General features: G+C 38.3%; 1 protein-coding gene across 3 annotated transcripts in view; it reads right to left on the bottom strand.

Annotated features, from left to right (window-relative positions):
- Positions 1 to 21,047, bottom strand: part of BBX (BBX high mobility group box domain containing) — a 50,765-nt gene that overhangs the window by 28,392 nt on the left and 1,326 nt on the right. For all 3 annotated transcript variants that reach the window (XM_075194909.1, XM_075194908.1, XM_075194910.1), the window contains 2 exons: positions 15,770 to 16,012; positions 9,240 to 9,435 (listed from right to left, as the gene is read on the bottom strand). In XM_075194909.1, the coding sequence (XP_075051010.1) occupies positions 9,240 to 9,435; positions 15,770 to 16,012 (439 nt within the window). The remainder of the gene's footprint in view (positions 1 to 9,239; positions 9,436 to 15,769; positions 16,013 to 21,047) is intronic.

The raw sequence follows: 21,047 nt of genomic DNA, 5'->3' as shown, positions 1-21,047 counted from the left end.
AACAACAATCCTAATTTCACGTATTCATCAGTTTATATTTGCACCTTGGGAATTCCAATATTATTATTACCATTTGTTCTTGGGAGGCTTTCTGGAATTCACCTCTCACATTTTCCTTAGTGGCAGCATATATATCAACTATATTTAGAGATGCGCTGATCACTCGACCCATTTGTTACTCTTAGGGGTATATTTACTAAAGTGTGGTTTGAAAAACTGGAGATGTTGTCTATAGCAACCAATCAGATTCTAGTTTTCATTTATTTAGTATATTCTACAAAATGAAAGCTAGAATCTGATTGGTTGCTATAGCCAACTTTTCCACTTTTTCAAACCCGCCGTTTCATAAATATACCCCTTAATCTGTGAGGAGTCACACATACACAAACACAATTACAGTTCTAAAAAGAGACCTTATCGGGTCTCCGATGTAGACAGATGGTTTCTTCCACATATAATTTTTATTAAGGACAACACGTAGTGTTTAAATTCAATAAATCTTACAAACTTTGTTTTATATGCTGCAACATATAATTATTTACATAAACCTTACAGACTAAACATTATCCTAATTTGTCCTTGTCCACAATTTAATTGACAGGTCTTACTAATAGACTAGTTTTTTTTTGGCTTAGAGATTGAGAAGGTGATATGGGCTCAAAGCTGCCATAAAATGTGATTACCTGGATGATGCAAAACAATATACATCAAAACAACGCTTTATTCAACTAAAATTCTTGACATGCAATAATATTACTGTTAATAATTTCACAAAGTTATAAAAGTGGGTATCCAGTCAGGTCCATAAATATTGGGACATCGACACAATTCTCATATTTTGGGCTCTATACACCACCACCACAATGGATTTGAAATGAAACAAACAAGATGTGCTTTAACTGCAGACTTTCAGCTTTAATTTGAAGGTATTTACATCCAAATCAGGTGAACAGTGTAGGTATTACAACGGTTTCTATATGTGCCTCCCACTTTCTAATGGACCAAAAAATAATGAGACAATCGACTCCAAAGCTATTTCATGGACATGTGTGGGCTATTCCCTCGTTATTTCATCATCACTTAGGCAGGTAAAAGGTCTGGAGTTGATTCTAGGTGTGACATTTGCATTTGGAATCTGTTGCTGTCGAATCTCAATATGAGATCCAAAGAGCTGTCACCATCAGTAAAGCAAGCCATCATTAGGCTGAAAAATCAAAACAAACCCATCAGAGAGTTAGCAAAAACATTAGGTGTGGCCAAATAAACTGTTTGGAACATTCTTAAAAAGAAAGAACGCAGCGGAGAGCTCAGCAACACCAAAAGACCCGGAAGACCACGGAAAACAACTGTGGTGGATGACAGAAGAATTTTTTTTCCTGGTGAAGAAAAACTCCTTCACAACAGTAGGCCAAATCAAGAACCCTCTCCAGGAGGTAGGTGTATATGTGTCAGTCAACAATCAAGAGAAGACTTCACAAGAGTGAATATAGAGGGTTCACCACAAGATGTAAACCATTTGTGAGCCACAAAAACAGGAAGACCAGATTAGAGTTTGGCAAACAACATCTAAAAAAGTCATTACAGTTCTGAACAACATCCTATGGACAGATGAGACAAAGATCAACTTGTACTAGAGTGATGGGAAGAGAAGAGTATGGAAAAGGAAAGGAACTGCTCATGATCCAAAACATACCACCTCATCAGTGAAGCATGGTGGTGGTAGTGTCATGGGGTGGGCATGTATGGCTGCCAATGGAACTGGTTCCCTTGTATTTATTGATGATGTGACTGCTGAGAAAAGCAGCAGGATGAATTCTGAAGTGTTTTCGGCAATATTATCTGCTTATATTCAGTCAAATGCTTCAGAACTCATTGGACGGCGCTTCACAGTGCAGATGGACAATGACCCAAAGCATACTGCAAAAGCAACCAAAGAGCTTTTTAAGGCTAACAAGTGGAATGTTATGCAATGGCCAAGTCAATCACCTGACCTGAATCCGATTGAGCATGCATTTCACTTGATGAAGACAAAACTGAAGGGAAAATGCCCCAAGAACAAGCAGGAACTGAAGACATTTGCAGTAGAGGCCTGGCAGAGCATCACCAGGGATGAAACCCAGCGTCTGGTAATGTCTATGCGTTCCAGACTTCAGGCTGTAATTGACTGCAAAGGATTTGCAACAAAGTATTAAAAAGTGAAAGTTTGATGTAGGTTTGTTTAGTTTGTGCCATTACTTTTGGTTCCTTAAAAAGTGGGAGGCACATATAGAAACTGTTGTAATTTCTATACCGTTCACCTGATTTGGATGCAAATTCCCTCAAATTAAAGCTGAAAGTCTGCAGTTAAAGCACATCTTGTTTGTTTCATTCAAATCCATTGTGGCGGTGTATAGAGCCCAAAATATGAGAATTGTGTCAAATGTCCCAATATTTATGGACCCAACTATATATCTTTTTGGGAAGAACTTGAATATGTTTCAGCCTAGGGCTACAATTTCACCCAGTCCTTTCCTATTCAAACTCAGGGGCATAAGTATGGCATTCGTAAAAAGAGAATAAGGTTGTGGCAAGGAATCTGCTACATACAATTAATAAAAGCGGTCCGTTGTATCTTAGTAATTATGACCGTTTTTATGACTAAAACATGGAAAAACAAGTGGAGTCGGTGGGAGTATGTAAAAATACTAGTTTTAATATAAAACATATTGTAGTAGTGATTCGTCACTGGTGTATTTCCTTCCATGCGACAAAGAAGATGGCAGCTTCCAAATGAAAGTCGATATATCTATTGGCACAAAGGTTCATCGAGCACAAGTACATTTCGCTGATGGAAAACAAAATGCAGAGAGACAATGCAGAATGATATGCCCTTTCAAACAATAACAAAGCGTCTCTGTTTATTCCTTAATCTTGTGTTCACTTCTTGCATTATTGTCAAGAATCCACTAAAAGTGAGTGCAGTATGCATTGCAAGCTCTGTCAGTAGACATTAAAGGAACAAAATCTTTGCTTCAGCTGGTAGCAATTGATGCAGTGTAACGTTTACAGACTCTGGCACACATTGAATTTACTATTTTCCATTATAGGCTCTGCCCAAAGCGAACAAATTAAATGTATAGTTTGGAAAGCTTTAATGCATCTTATTGCAGGAACACTAAACCTAAACTACAAGATAATTTAATATGGCCTAAAAGAAAAGGCTGAAATATAACTATAGATTAATCTATGACTTGCCACTGACAGTCCACTGGTAATCATAAGTAGAGATGGCTGGAATTTTACTATTAAGCAGTTTAGTGATTGATTTTAAAACCATCACATATCGCATTGCTCCAAACAGCATGATTTACTAATTAGAGGTTTGGAGTTGAAGACTTAAACCACACAAGGTTTACATCAAGCTAACGGATTTCAGTTTCAAACACTTGTGTATTTAAAAAACGCCTTTCACTTGTGCAGTTTTCTATTGGTTCTCAAAACATGGGATTGTGAGCTCAGATCATCTATAAAAAGCTTAGCACTTCCTTATTATCTTTAAAGGGCTTTGAGGAGACAGGTATTAAGAGGGAAGAGTATAGTTATGGTAGCTTGCAGTATTTGAGGTATTTCTACATTGATTTATAAGAGTTGTCCTGCTCCTTATTGAGTCATAACTATTGTTTACCCCCTTTCATAATTTGCACTGCCAGTGTTATATGATACTTGCCTACTTTCAGTAGCCGACGTCCGGGAGAGGGGTGTGACTAATGGGCGGGAGGGAGCAGGGCGTCTCGAATTGCGCCATTTTTGGCCCCGCCCCCACAAGTAAAATTACGTTTTGTAATTTTGTAATTTGGGGGGGGGGGACGGGACGACACACACACACAAAATGACGTGATTCTCTGTGAGTCGCGTCATTTTGACAAGGGAGTTCCAGGTTGCGGGAGAGATGCCAGCTCTTGCGGGAGCCTGACCCGAGTCTCACGGACTTTCCGGGAGAGTTGTTAAGTGTGTGTTATATGTGTGCGATTTGAGTGTACTAAGTTTAGTGTTTTTTTATGTTGTTTGTCTTATGTTGGTTGCAGGATATGATTATTTGATAAATCATTTTGTACGCTGCTATAAGCTAATAATATAAAAACAGGCAGCAAAGACAACTATTAGACCAACACACCAGTTTTGGGATGTCATTTGTGAGGCTGTGAATGTAGTTGGGCCATAATAGGGCTCACAGAAAGAAATTTTCACAGGAAAGAGAAGCTGCATCGGCCGCAGGAGCTATCTGTCAATAGAGCATATTGAGGGGATGAATGCTATGACAGTGACAGGACCAGCATCCGGCTGGTCAGTATAGTTATGAATTTATACATAAATACAATATATTTTTTTGCCTTTAGAAAAAATAAAAACAAATAATTAACATGATAACTGTGTCTAAACCAATGTAAACAAGCTGACAAACCCAAGTACAGGAATATGCAGTGTGTTACTTCGCATGGACATTGATAAATATCTTGATAAAATAACAGTGTTACTGTCTCAAGGCTGAATCTACAGGAGAATCAGGCAGAGAACCCCCAACAACTCCAGATAAGGATGAGGAGTTGGGGAGTGCACCTATCCATAGTCTATGAAATAAACGTGACCTAAAAACCTTACACATTTATTTCCATTTACAGAACCATCATGGCAACATTATGGCCAAAGAATACTGCAGCAAGATTTGGTAGAGCCAGGGGGAGAGGGGACAGTACTAATACTAATTCTTGTCGACGTGGAATCAGCACAACCTGCTGAGCCTGATGGGAGAGAAGTGTGGAGGCCACTAAAACCTCAACAACAGACCCTGTGACCCAAATAAACCATATTGTGGCTGATTTCAGGCATGTACAAAAAGACTTTATGCAGGGCTAAAACGGGCAAACTGTGTCAGATTAAAACCTGGTATTAAGGTATCAAAGCTAACAAACCAATGAATAGTGAATGCACTGGACAGAATAGACCGGAATTTAGCTGCAAAAACTGGAGCATTAAATGCCCTAACAGCGGTGTGGTTCCATAAATCAATGTAAATTGTGTGGGATCAGCGTTCTAATTGCACCATGATTTTTTGTCAAGACTTCCACTAATCTTTACATCTACAGACAGCAACATCAGTGTCAACTGCTACATCTTGTACATGGAGTGAATGGGATACAGGGGTAGCATAGGTTGAGGTCAAAGCATGGGGTGCCAACCACCCTCTAAAAATAAAACAAAAAAAACCCTCCTAAAATAAACAGTATATATAATTATACAGTCATGGCCAAACGTTTTGAGAATGACACAAGTATTGGTTTTCACAAAGTTTGCTACTTCAGTGTTTTTAGACCTTTCTGTCAGATGTTGCTATGGTATACTGAAGTAAAATTACAAGCATTTCACAAGTGTCAAAGGCTTTTATTGACAATTACATTAAGTTTATGCAAAGTGTCAATATTTGCAGTGAAGACCTCTGTAATTCGCCCTGGCATGCTGTCAATCAACTTCTGGGCCACATATTGACTGATGGCTGCCTATTCTTGCCTAATCAGTGCTTGGAGTTTGTCAGAATTTGTGGGTTTTTGTTTGTCCACCCGCGTCTTGAGGATTAACCACAAGTTCTCAATGGGATTAAGGTCTGGGGAGTTTCCCGGCCATGGACCCAAAATTTCAATGTTTTGAACCCCGAGCCACTTCGTTATCAATTTTGCCATATGGCAAGGTGGTCCATCATGCTGGAAAAGGCATTGTTCTTCACCAAACTGTTCTTGGATGGTTTGGGAGAAGTTACTCTTGGAGAATGTTTTAGTACCATTCTTTATTCATGGCTGTGTTGTTAGGCAAAATTGTGAGTGAGCCAAGTCCCTTGGCCGAGAAGCAACACCACACACGAATGGTCTCAGGATGCTTTACTGTTAGCATGACACAGGACTAATGGTAGCGCTCACCTTTCCCTCTCCGGACAAGCGTTTTTCCAGATGCCCCAAACAATTTGAAAGGGGATGCATCAGAGAAAATTACTTTAAGCCAGTCCTCAGCAGTCCAATCCCTGTACCTTTTGAAGAATATCATTCTGTCCCTGATGTTTTTCCTGGAGAGAACTTGCTTCTTCGCCTCACTGTGTGTGCAGATGCACTCACACCTGCCTGCTGCCATTCCTAAGCAAGCTCTGCACTGGTAGTGTCGTCATACCACAGCTGAATCAACTTTAGGAGACGGCCCTGGTGCTTGCTGGACATTCTTAGGGCCCTGAAGCCTTCTTTACAACTATTGAACCTCTCTTCTTTAAGTTCTTGGTGATCCGATAAATGGTTGATTTAGGTGCAATCTTACTAGCAGCAATATCCTTGGCTGTGAAGCCCTTTTTGTGCAAAGCAATGATGACTGCACGTGTTTCCTTGCAGATAATCATGGTTAACAGAGGAAGAACACTGATTTCAAGCACCACCTTTTAAAGCTTCTAGTCTGTTATTTTAACTCAATCAGCATGACGGAGTAATCTCTAGCCTTGTCCTTGTCAACACTCTCTCCTGTGTTAATGAGAGAATGACCGACCTGATGTCAGCTGGTCCTTTTGTGGGAGGGCTGAAATGCAGTGGAAATGTTTTTGGGATAAAGTTCATTGTCATGGCAAAGAGGAACTTTGAAACTAAGTGCAATTCATCTGATCACTCTTCATGACATTCTGGAGTATATGCAAATTGCCATCACAAAAACTGAGGCAGCAGACTTTGTGAAAAATGTGTCATTCTCAAAACTTTTGGGCATGACTGTATATTTTTATTACACAGTTCCGAACTAAAAAAATGTTCACACCTCTTACATTTGAAGTATTGATGATTTCTTTGTTCTCTCACCTGGCCTCACAAATGTGTATTATTCATAATCACCTTGGTAAGTACTACAAATGGCTCTCCTCACAAGTGTTGTCCCCATCATAAATTATTTCTAAATGCCACCTTATCTATGAAATAGTATTGCCCTCTTGAAATAATGTTAAAATAATATAGCCCTTCTAATGACAAAATATTGCACTCTAAATATGTTACATTAATTTTGTCCCCTTTAATATAATCATAAATTATTTTTGCCAACATTAGATCATTATTAATCTTGCACCCATATTCAATCAGTAATGACTGCACTCATAACTAAGAGTGCCTCTTTTTACATTCGGTTCTAAACTCAATCATGGGAGGCTTCCTTCTCACCTATAAGAGCCATCTCTAAAAACTGCTCAATTATTCTGGCGGTTTAATGTTCTTAAATCACATTGTTTTTATATTTGTCATTTGCAAACACCGGCATGGCGATTTGAAACCCTGCAATTTTAAAACATGCTACTTTATGTGCATGCTTTAGTACATTTCCCCCACGGTTTTAGTTTCTGCCAGATCCAATTAGAAAACCTCTTGTTGGGCAACACACTGTACTATGATTAGCCAGCTTGAGTTAAAGAAAACAACAAAAAACTGTAAACAAGTTCATAATTTTGCTTCTTTTCAACACTTCCTTTGGTGCCTTATTTCTATGCTAAGTTTGTATCCTCTTTTGTTGCCTACTTTTTCTTCTGTGTTGTATTTACAAAAAAAGGAAAGGAATTTTCTTGTACAGTAGAGAAATACATATAAAACCTTGTGATATAATATTAAATACAGAAAAATCAATTTTACATGTGAGAACTTCATTCATGACACATGTATATCCAGGAGCAAACAAATAATATCCAATAATAATTAAAAAAGAATTCTACAGGCGTTTTCTGGTTAATTGATCTCTGATGAGCAGCTGCAGACTTGAGAGAAGTAACTGGAAGTTATATAGAAGCTACACTAATTAATTCTGCTTCGCTCAGTACTGGTATTTTGTTTTTATTCCTGTTATTCCACGGATAACGTCCATAGGTGTAAATATCAACTTGACAATTTTAGTCATTATATGAATACAGCACTGAAAAAAAAAAAAGAGACACCAAATTGTACACAAATTAAGAAAACATATTTGAAAAATTCCTGGGGGCTAGAAACAACATTTTATTTCATTTCAAATACCTATAGTTTCAAGGTAATTATATCTCCCATGTATATATTTGTACTTTACAAATTAAAAAATGTCAGAAAACCACTATGGTTCATCGCATAAAATCACACTGATGTCACAAATCAGCAAACAAGTGTCTGCCAAGTTGTTTATATATCATTTAGATAATAGCCCAGTGGTTCCCAAACTTTTGAAGTTCGCGGCACCCTTAGAGAGGCTCCATAATTATTTCAAGGCACCCCTCCAAAATAATTACCGAACAGTCCTTTTTTAGAGGTAGTTGGGTCAAAAAAAATGTAATAAGTATTTAGGTCAGGACAGAAATACTTATTTAGTTATATGCAAAAATGCCCCTCTGCATCCAGACACTCTGCCCCCTCTGCCCTCTCACGCTGTCCCCCTCCTCTGCCCTCTGCCACGCTGTCCCCCTCCTCTGCCCACTGCCATGCTGCCCCCCTCCTCTGCCACGCTGCCCCCCTCCTCTGCCACGCTGCCCCCCTCCTCTGCCACAGGGGTGCCGCGGGCCAGCCAGAGAATTTTTGTTTTGTTGCGTTTACTCTCTGGCTGGCCCGCGGCACCCGTGTGACAGCACAGCGGCACACAGTTTGGGAACCGCTGTAATAGCCTGTTGATTCATTTGCCCCAATCAACAATGATAAGGCTCATCCCTCTTGTCATCTGCCACATGCACCTGTCTTTTCTCTATACTTTCTGTAAAACGCCACTGTCATTAGAGAGGTGCTACCAGGAAAGAGGCTGGAAATGTCAAACAGCACAGCTACGCTATTCAGTGTAAAAGGCACTTTCAAAACAGGATGAACATTCTGGTTTAACTTAAAACGTATCTATTGCCTTAAAGTTCCATCTCAACAAGTAGACTCTCTAATGCCAAATGACCAGTTGTGATCCCACTGTAATCATACTCAGAACTGTGGAAAGGCTCTAACTGCCCCGGCCTAGAGTGGCCCTCTGCTCATTATACACATGCATTTTTACATGAATAATCATTATTTACATATTTGCCAACAAACTATATAAATAGAATATTCACTAGACTAGATAGAATAATCAATTGTTCTATGTCAATATTCAAATAGGGGGAATTCAATTCCCCCCGAATAACCGTCGCATTATAGATATTACCATTAGATGGCCAGCAGTTTAATAACGGTTTCATTTTGGTAACAAGATCGGCTCACCTGCTATGCCAAAATTCAGTGTCATTTCTTCTCCCTTTGACACTTTCTTGGGGCTTGGAATTTCATTAACGGATTCTGGAGGGAAGGCCCAAAGCTTTTTTCTGGTTGTTACAGTAGGAGAAGGGGCTTTCACAGGTTTATTTGTTGTTGGGCACCATTTATAACCAGGGTGTGCTTTCATAAATGCATCTTTGTACTTGAAAGAGAAAAAAAAAGAAAGGATTCAACATTATTTGCATTACACAGATGAGGTGCATGAAGGTTACAAAAATAGCACAAAATAGCAGAATAGGTAGACACTATAATAACGTAATGAAAACTATACTTATGATCAACAGCTTACAAACAAAGTCTAAAAACAACATGCACAACACTGCATTGATATACACAGGAATAACGATATTACATGAAAATGATGCTCTAGGATGGTATTTCCTACTGAAGAATAGAAACTTCTGTGAAGTCTATTTTTAGGTCATTTTGCTTATATGCAAACTATTACAATAGGGTGGCCAGCATCAACTGAAGGACAGGATAAGCAGGCATAACCACCAACACTAGACTAACAAACAGATCATTTAAACATTTATATTAAGACTTCCATGCATCACCTAAAACACAGCCCAGCTTATATTCAACACAAGGCATGTATCTGTTTTTAGAACATACAAGCTTTGACCTTGTCTAAGAAATAAATGCTATTATTAATCTGGGTCACACTATTGCATTTTACTTCAGATGCAATTTCTGTAACGATTTCACAAACGACTGAAAGTCCCGATGATCATGTAGATTTATGTGCACACACCTACACAATTTACCTTCAGATCTGTGATCTTCACCTCACAATCATCTGCTGAAAAGATCGTGACTCAACAGATATCTGCCTATACTGCTGATCTGAGTGTATACACACTTCTACATTTGCCCAACATCGTTCCAACACTGATCATGATTTTTAGGAAGCTTATAAATACCAAATTAACACGTGATGTGCTCTTGTAAGATAAAACATGATCGTGCATACACACTTTTGCAGTATCTGACCAAACGTTCATTTATCGTGTGATCTGCATGATAATTGTATCAGAGTGTACCTAGCTTTCCACGGTATATCTCTTCAGACACCAGAGGGCTACTGCAGATATTTTAGGGAACAAATACAGTTTATTCCCTGATAAAGTCATTCATTGACTTGGTTTGCATCACACAAAGAAACTTTGCAAGGCTTGCCATCAAACCATGCATAAGATATGTATGAGCACATTAGATTTGTGCATAAGATACATGTTCCGCACTAAGCCATAACAATTTCACATTTGTTTTTTTAATTTGACATATTCACTTCCCTTTCATTATATGCAGCTAAATTCAAGTTACTTACAAAGAGGAAATGGTTGGGGAAAACAGCGTCGTTTAAGTACACAGAAAATACAATGATGCTGTCCACAAATCTTGGCCCTTCACTATGCTAACCGTTCGAGTTTCTGTTTCAGCTTTAATAAAAACAAAAGTCTCCGCCTGCAAAATACAACTTGCATGTCACAGCACCATCTAGTGGCTAGATTAGTTAAACACCCACATAAATATACCTCTGTATATTACAGGATGATCAAACCCATTATCCATACTTGAATGTACCAATAATTGAAAACACTTTCTACTCTATAACTCTAGAAAAGATGTACTGTACAACACCCAGCAACGTGAAAAGACCATAACACAATGGGCCTGATTCATTAAGGAAAGTTAAGTAAAAAATTGAGTAAGTAGTCTCAAAACCATGTTACAATGCAAGGGGTGCAAATTAGTTTTCTATTTTGCACATAAGTTAAATACTTGATAGCTTATTTGTACACTGAAATTCAAAGTTGATATTTGTGTGCTACATGAAAAAACAGTCAGTAACTCAATTTTTTTACTTAACTTTCCTTAATGAATCAGGCCCAATAAGTGCATTTTAAATGATCATGTCTGATACACAGAACAAAACCACATTTAGAGATTTAAATCTTGCATAGTACAAGAATATAAATGAGCAGTTGGTCACTAATCAAGTAAATAAAAAAATAGTCAACATGGACAAGATTCCAGGAATAAGTCTAGAAATGACAGGCAACTTGCAACAAGCATATTTTGCTATGTTCATACTATGGCAATATTATGATGTACGGTAAATTATATGACAATTTCAGCTTTAAGCAAACTACAGCTTTAGGTGATATAGTTAAGAAAAAGCCACCAAGTTAAACTTATTGAGGCATATTCAATTAGCTTTCCGGTTCGCGGTAACGCGCGTTACTGCGAAACATGTGCAGTATTGCTGGTAATACGGTACCGCAATAACGCGGATTTTCGTACGCAACCCTATTGGCTGCGAATGAAAATCCACGTTATTGCGGTACCGTGGATTGACTTTGCGGGCCGTTCCGGCGCGATCCCGCGAACCGGAAAGCTAATTGAATATGCCCCATTATGTCACACTCTGAGGGTAATAAATTGACAACTAGAGAACCACAGGCTGCCGATGGAAGACAATAAAAACAACACCCATTACTGCAATAATTAGAAACTGGCACTTTTTAGTTGTGGAGTTTGCAGTATGCATCACTTAGAGAGCACAGAAAAGCTGCACACACACTATATGCAAAAGCTATGACTTGGCTTGAGTCAGGTCACATACAGATCTATACTCAATCCTGGGCGACTCTTCATTTAGCTCCTCTGCCTGGATAGCGCTCAGGTGTATGTGTGTGTGTGTGTGTGTGTGTGTGTGTGTGTGTGTGTGTGTGTGTGTATGTGTATATGTGTGTATGTATATATATATATATATATATATATATATATATATATATATATATATATATATATATATTTTTTTTTATTTTTTATTTTTTCATATCAAGACTTCTGAATTTCCTCTTCAACCATTGCATGTATATGTACATATACATATAACATTTGGAGGTTAGTATACTTGCCTGAACAGCGAGTTCAGATAAGCACACGTTGTGATTCCCCATTGTAAGGGTTTTAAATGTGTTTTAAAATAAACTTGTTTTAAGGTTTTACACATGTGCAGGCTGCATCATTGCCTACAATATTTTTTTTCATATATGTGTATTTGGATCCTTAGAAGCAAGAACCTTGGATACAAATACACTTGTAAAGATTTTTATTCTGGTATGTACAATATTTGATTGATCAACTTAATTGCTACACTAGAGTGTGTCCTTATCCTCTTCCTTTTTTCTCTCTATAATTTATGTAAATCATCATCATCATCATTTACTTCTGAGGCGCCACAGATTCTGCAGTGAAAACAAATCAGCAATACACAAACAGAACATAATACAAATACATACTGGATTAAGAGAACAAAACAATAGCAGAAGACAAAACTTTGAACATAAACATTTAAAAGCGGACAAAGAGGCAAGGATGGGAGAAGGAAGGTGAAAGCTAGCATTCTAGAAGGGCAAGGACAAAATAGAGACAATGGGGGTCAGAAACAAGTAGAATGGATGTTGGAGACGAGACTGGTCAGGCTGGGCAGGGAGTTCTAAAGGTGGGGAGCAGCGCAGGATAAGTCCTGCAGGTGGGAGTGTGAGGAGATTATAGGAGAGGCAAAAGTCATTGGCAAAACAGCTTGGTTGAGTAAGATTTCTTGACAAGGTCAGGGATTTAGGAGGGGGAGGCATTAAAGAGGGGTCTATAGGTGAAGATAACCAGCTTGAATTGTATTCTGGACTGAATGGGAGCCAATGGAGGGCGCAAAACTACAGGACAGACTGCAGAAGGGGCAGACAAGGGTAGGTTGGAGAGAAGGAAATTGCAATAACCAAGTGGGGAAACGATAACAGCGGTCTTTGTAATCCAGGGAGAGGAAAAAGCGGAACACTGCAATGTTGTGCGATACATTGGATGTGGGGAGGGAAGTTGGGGGTTGAGTCAGTGATAACCCCAAGACAGTGGGCATGGTTAAACAGGGATATGTGTCACATTATCAGGAGAAAAGGATGTGTCAGAAAAATGACAATCTCATATATATCCCCTTGACCTACAATAAGCCCCCAGGGACTTACAGTAAGATTATTCCATTCATTCACTATCCTAGAAGTATAATTTAGTTATCACCAACTTATATCCACTCTATATCTGACTCACCCCCGCCTACTCTACACTCATTTATTCATCTCAATACTATTACCGTTCCTTTTCTTACCCTTATCTCTATTCTTCATTCTTTATTTTCACGTCCCAGATAATCCACCTATATCCACCTTATGTTTTGTTCCCCATTCCATTATACTATAGCCATACTTTACTCCATTCTCCTTAACATCAAAAAGGTTTTATCTTCAGCTCTGCATACACCTTGCACCTCACTCTCTAGTCCATTCTTACCATGGCTCTCTTATCCACTGCTCCTAGACTTTACTTTTCATTACTTTTCTTTCAACTTTACCATCCCATATAAACTTTTCTGCACTACAGTCAACATTGCTAAGTTTTATGCAGCCCTCCCAGTCCCCTCCCATCTTGCTACTTATCTACATTTCAATCCCCCCTATGATAACCACATAGACTACTGGCAGAAGCTCTACATCACCAATGCGATCCATGTACAAGACAAAACAAGTTAGATGTATGAGCTTCATTTCATATAGAGTCATGTTTCACACACTTATTTTTCAGCTCGCTCTATTGCAGTTGTAAATGTGCATATAAAAAATATATATACACATTCAGCAAACACAAACATATCTTGAATAACTGTCATATACTTTCACAGAAAATGTGTATATGTGATGCAAAATTAAAAGATGACCTCACAAACGTCCAACTATTATTCCAGTCCATCAATATTTGCCCTACCATTCCTAGACTGTATGAATTTTGTAAATAGGTCGTTTGTGCCCATATTCAGTCACAGAATACTACCAGGCAATTCAAGATCTGTATAATGGGGGGGAAAAAAACCCAAGAAGTATTTGATTGTTTCCAGACCCTGTAACTATATTATATGGTAAACATATTTGGCCACTCCTGTTAATTACTGAAATGAGGCATTTCAATCAGACCCGTTTCCAGAGGTGTATAAAATCAACCACCTAGCCTTGCAGTCTCCATTTGCAAACATTTGTTGTACAAAATGGGTCGTTCTGAAGAGCTCAGTGACTTCAAGCATGGTACTGTGATAGGATGCCACCTTTGCAATAAGACGGTTCATGAAATTTCAACCCAGCTGGATATTCTACGGTCAACTGTAAGTGATAATTTAAAAAGTGGAAGCGTTTAGGAAGAACAGCAACTCAGCCACGAAGCAGAAGAGCACATAACATCAGAGGTGGGTCAACAACTGCTAAGGCGCATAGTGCGCAAGAGTTGTAAATGCTCTGCCGATTCCATAGCTGAAGTGTTCTGAACTTCCACTGGCATTAATATAAGACCAAAAACTGTGCAGTGGGAGCTTAATGGAATGGGTTTCCATGGCCGAGTAGATGCATATGCAAGCCTCACATCACCAATACCAATGCCAAGCATCAGATGGAGTGGTGTAAAGCACACCGATACTGGACTGAAGAGCAGAGGAAATGTGTTCTGTGGAGTGACCAATCACGCTTCTCTGTTTGGCAGTCAGATGAGCAAGTCGGGGTTTGGCGGATGCCGGGAGAATGTTACCTGCCTGACTGCACTATGCCAACTGTGAAGTTTGGTGGAGAAGAGATAATGGTATGGGGCTGTTTTTCAGGGTTTGGGTTAGGCCCCTTATCTCCAGTGAAGGGCCATCTTAAAGCTTCAGCATACCAAGTCATTTTGGACAATGCTTCCAACTTTTTGTCAACAATTTGAAGAAGACCCTTTTCTATTCCAACATGACTGTGCCCCAGTGCATAAAGCAAGGACTACAAAGACAAGGTTTGTGGAGTTAAGTGTGGAAGAACTTGACTGGCCTGCACAGAGCCCTGATCTCTACCCCATGAACTGGAACGGAGATTACGAGCCAGTCCTGTTCGTCCAACATCAGTGCCCGACCTCATAAATGCTCTACAGAATGAATGGGAACAAATTCCCACTGAAACATTCCAACATCTTGTGGAAAGCCTTCCAAGAATAATGGAAGTTGTTATTGCTGCAAAAGGGGGACCAACTCCATATTAAAGTATATGAATTTGAATACAATGTCATTACAATCCCTGTTGGTGTAATGGTCAAGTGACAGAATATTTTTGTCCATAAATTGTATGTTAGCAATCCTTATTGCCAAACAACAAAAATATAAATTGAGTATCACAAATATTCTATAACTCAACAGATCAGAACACCAAAACAATTAACTTGCATTGCAAAGACATGAAAACATGGTCTATGCTCCCAGAGACATACTTTGGTTGTGGTTTAAGGTCAATCCACATTGTATTGTAAGTTTTGACTTAGTTAATGCACAACAACAATTCAGTAAAACACCATTGATCAAAATGGATTCACAATGCTTACATATATTTGTGTATGAAACATCAACACACCTCTTTTGCCATGTCAGTGTACTTCTGCTTCTCATTCGGATCCAGATAAGCCCACCAATCCGCCAATATCTTTGTTGCACCACGGTTATCCAGACGAGGATGCTCTTGGCGTACAAGCGAGCGATGACGTTTGCAGAATAAAAGGAAAGCATTCATCGGTCGACGAGCTCTCTGCTCAGGTGATTCATTATCTTCTGCTTCATCAACATCATGTTCTAGGCCATCAGCATCAATAAGAGGGACCTTCAACAGAGGATTAATTATATTTTACCAAATGTTCTATATGTGGATGAACTTATGCAATTATTCATATTTAACAAGAAGATAATATCAATAATGTTTGCCAATAAACGTGAAAAGTTATTCTTATTCAATACTATACATAGGGGCATATTCAATTGTTTGAATGTCCGCGGTGTTATAACTATTACTGTTATTACGGTAACAGTAAGCTGGATTTCAGCTCGCGGCTCAGGGAGCTGCGAGCTGAAATCCAGCGAGAAAGCTACCGTAATAATGGTATTTACACGCACTATTACCGTAATAACGGTAATAGTGCGCGCGCGGCGAGATTTTTGCCGTTTTCGCCAACAATTGAATATGCCCCATAAATGTGAAGTGTAAATATATGTTATCATTTCACAACTATTTGTGGTTTTAGGTTATCTGTACATTTGTAACATCAGATCCTCCATTTTTTTTATTATTATTAAATTACCACGCATATAATGTATATCAACTATATGAAAAAGGAGTAAACATTTTTCTAATGTAAGTATAGGAAATGCAAGAATTTTACCAAGTCTGTCCATGTTCCTATAATTACAAAGTGGACATAGATGATCAGCAGGTAATGGCTGCACCAAATTTTACATTTTAAAGACTGTCAAACACTGGCCTCTTAACCTAATCTATGCTTTTAAATTGTTAAATTAGATACGACAACCGTGACTAAATATAAAGTAGAGAAACGGGTTTTGTAAAACGGGAATTAGAGGTTTGTTGAATTTAAAACATTATACCAAACAGTTGCTCCACTTTGTTTTCACATCCATACATATATTATTAACATTTTAATACATACTGCAATAGCAGTTCACTTAAACACAATTGACGGATTCAACACAAAAGAGTGTATGACAAAAGCACACAAAACATCTACAATTTGAATTGAGTTCTCAAGAGTCTTTAGCACCTAATAGATATGTTTCTTGCTATGATCCGGACTCTCATTTAAAAGAGATTTATTTAAATCCACTGTCATTGCAGTTATTTAAATCCTCTACCCCGCTTGTCTGTTTTTTTTTTGCTTTTTTTGTTTTGTTTTTTTTAAATCACACTGGTTATTAAAAGGAATTTTTGATAATCCCTCCACACACATTAAATGCAGAATGGGTGAAGCTGGACACAGCAATGTACAAAGAAATTATTTCTGACTAGCTGGCACATGATAGTATGTCATGGACACATTCTTTTAGCACAATCAAGACAAGGTTTCCAAGAGATTCTTGTGTAATACCACTCACAAGTACAAGCGTAGATGTAAGGAAGTGTTACTCGGTAACAATTGTAGAATTTATAAAATTCAAGCATTAAAAAAAATAATTACTACATGTGATAATGTAACTAAATATTAAAAGTATTTCTGGAAACATGTTTGTGTTGTGATGCTACTAAGATAGAGGGTTTGAGTGTCATTAAACTAGAATTTGTAATGCCAGATCTAGAGTATTATAGTCTAGTTATTCAGCAAACTTGTTCCACAGAAGTTGTAGAGAAGGACCACAATGCCGTTTAGCTTTGTTTTACGTAACTAAACATTAAAATGTATTTCAGTATTTATTAATACTATGTTGTTTAGTTCTGACACTCTATTTTAATATATAGAGCTGTTCATGGGTCTGATTAAATTTATATACAGCAACAGATTAAAAAGAGGGGTATCACAACATACTAATCATACTGCTAAACTGACAGTGCCAGAACTTTTCATGGATAGAATGCAGGTTATGGACATAATAAATACTTGCATCCCATCATAGTACACACTGTCCCTCAAGACACACCCACCAATTACATAGTCATGCAAGTGAAGCTTCTTGTGATTCACAGACCAGACCTCATTTTCCACATTTTACCAAGCAGTACATACCTTCCTGCTGCCCAGTAACTGCTCCTCCAGTTGTCTATTCTTGCACTGCACACCAACCCTGTCTCTCACTTATTATATTCTCCAGCAGATCCTCTGATCCTCGTTCTCTCCAGTCATAAAATACTCCAACTCAACCGATTACACTCTATACCACAAACATTCTCTCATTTACTATGCCTTTCCCACACAAAAATTATTTTTCCACACCTACGATCCTGCCATGTCCAACACTCACAGTTTCTCCAACTGCCCACTGTGTACTCCTCTCACTCCAGTGGTTTATCCTCCTGTTGAATACTCTACACACTTTAGTCACTATGTGCTCCAGCCTCCAATACACACCTCCAGGTAGGCTCTCCTACCCCAAACTTCTATTGAGCCTCTCCAATCCCACCTTAATATTGCACTCTGCCCCATACATGCCCAGCATTGAACTCCAATTACCCCAACAACACCTGCTTGCTGGCTCTTTATCCTGTTACAGATACAATCTATCTCCAGGATGTGACTTGATAACACCCTCTGCAGTAAACATTATCTGTTGGTGTATGTGCTAGAATAGAGCTTTCATTTTGTAGAATGCACTCAACAAATGATAATTAGAATCCGATTGGTTGCTATAGTCAACATTTCTACTGTTTCAAACCCGCAGTTTAGTAAATATACCCCTAAGAAGGTAATCAGATGTTCAAAGGCACAAGCTGAAGAGAAAATGGCCCAGTCAGTAGGTAAAGGGGGCAAAAAGTTGTTTAGGTATATAAATGAAAAGGGAAAAACAAAAGGAGGAATAATAAGACTAAAAACAGAGTGAGAATTTTGTTGAGGGAGATAAGGAAATAGCAGTTCATCTTAATAATTATTTATGCTCAGAGTTCACTACAGAGAGAGCGGTGAAGAGGCCACAGTTAAGTTGCAAGTATATTCATAAAAAATGAGGTAGATACAAGTACATTTACAGAGGAGAAGGTACTAACAGAACTCTCAACACTGAACGTGGATAAATCAATTGGGCAAGATGGGATACATCCAAGGACACTAAAAGAGCTTAAAAGAATGCTAGTAACACCATTAACAGAATTATTTAAACAGTCACTAGCTACAGAAGTAATGCCAGAGGACTGGAAGAGAGCGAATGTAGTCCCACTGCACAAAAGTGGAAGCAAGGAAAAGGCAAACAACTACAGACCAGTGAACCTTACATCAGTAATAGGGAAATTGATTGAAATACTCTCAAAGAAAAGAGGTGTAGAATATCTCAAATCCAGTAACTTACAAGATACAAAACAGTATGGATTTATTGGTGGGGGGATCATGTCAAACAAACCTTATTAACATTTTTGACTGGGTGACTTTAGTAAGGCTTTTGTCCCACATTCCACACTGTTAAGTAAACTGAAAAGCTTGGGATTGGATCCTAAAATTGATGAATGGAGAAGATCTTAGTTGCAGGATATAAAACAGTTATAGTAAATGGAGTGCATTCACAGGATGGTAAGGTTACCAGTGGAGTGCCCAAGGATCTGTATTTGGACCAATGCTTTTTAATATCTTCATTGGTGACCTTGCAAATGGTATTGAATGGGAAAGAATGCCTTTTTGCAGATGACACGGAGATTTGCAACAGGGTAAACACATCAGGAGGGGTAAAACAAATGATCGATGGTCTAGGTAGACTAGATGAATGGTCAAGAGAGTGGCAACTACGACTTAATGCCAAAAAATGCAAATTCATGCACTTGGGTCTCAAAAACCCAAAGTATTAATGGCACTATAATGGAAACTACTGAGGAGAAAAGGGATCTAGAAGTCACTATTTCACCTGACTTAAAGGCAGGTAAGCAATGCAACAAAACAATGAGAAAGACATGTCAGATGCTTGGTTGCACAGGGAGATGAATCAGAAGCAGAAAGAAAGAAGTAATAATGCTACTGTATAGGTCATTGGTACGGCCTCATCTAGAATACTGTGTACAATTCTGTAGGCCATATCGCCAGAAGGATATAAATACATGAGACTGTACAAAGAAGGGCAATTAAAATTGTGCATGGCCTACAGCACAAAACTTACCTGGAAAGACTAAAAGATTTTAATATGTATAGTTTGGAGCAGGGAAGGAAAAAGGGGGACATGATAGAAGCTTTCAAATATATAAATGGTTTTGGGTACAAAATAGAAACATTCTTCAAAGGAATAGAAGAATAAGAACATGAGGACAAGCACTGAAACTGAAGGGAAGTAGGTTCGGAGGAAATATGAGGAAAAACCACTTCACAGAAAGGGTAGTGGATAAGTGTAATAGCCTCGCATCTGAGGTGGTAGAGGCTAATACAGTAGAGCAATTTAAACATGCTTGGGATAGACATATGGATATCCTTACAAAGAATAAATAATCAAATAGGGCTTGAGGTTACCATAGGTTAAAAAATAGGCAGACAAGATGGGCCAAAAGGTTTTTTTCTGTTGTCAAATTCTATGTTTCATGAACATTATTTACAATATCATTTCACCATTGCATGCACACCAAGTATTCACTTTACCCTTTAACTAGTAAATTCTTATGGACCATGCCACTCAAGTATATATTCTGCCACTGTACCAGAATATATATTTTTATTCTTTTCTTTCAGTGGCATTTGTTCCAAGTTGGTAGGCCTTCATTTTGTATGGGATGTGCTATGGCAGTGTTTGTGTGATCGTCTGTGACAGAATGTTGTGTGTCTCACTGGCTGTGCTACAGTATGTCACCTTGTGCACTTTTATATTAAGTATAATGTGAGTATGAGTGTAGGAATAGAACTTCATGCAAGGTTAATAGTGACAATGTTTGTACAGGCATATGGCAGTGCGAACATGTCCGTGACTGCTTCCCATTCTCAATACTAATGCCACCAACTCCACTGCTGTGACTCTCTATGCTAACTCCACTTTAAACAAAAATAAATCCTCACATATTATTATTATGTTTATTTATATAGCACCAATCATGTTATGCAGCTCTGTACATATACTGAGTCGAAATTCACATCAGCTCATGCCCCTTTTGGAGCTTACAATCTAAATAATGATATTTACTCTTTCTGGTCAGGCCCAGATGATAATGAAAAAATCTCAGGATAAAAAATGCA

This window comes from Mixophyes fleayi, chromosome 2 (genome assembly GCF_038048845.1).
Source record: "Mixophyes fleayi isolate aMixFle1 chromosome 2, aMixFle1.hap1, whole genome shotgun sequence".
NCBI classification, from domain to species: Eukaryota; Metazoa; Chordata; class Amphibia; order Anura; family Limnodynastidae; genus Mixophyes; species Mixophyes fleayi.
The sequence above is the reverse complement of the archived record's forward strand: the minus strand, read 5'-3'. Positions and strand labels throughout refer to the sequence as shown.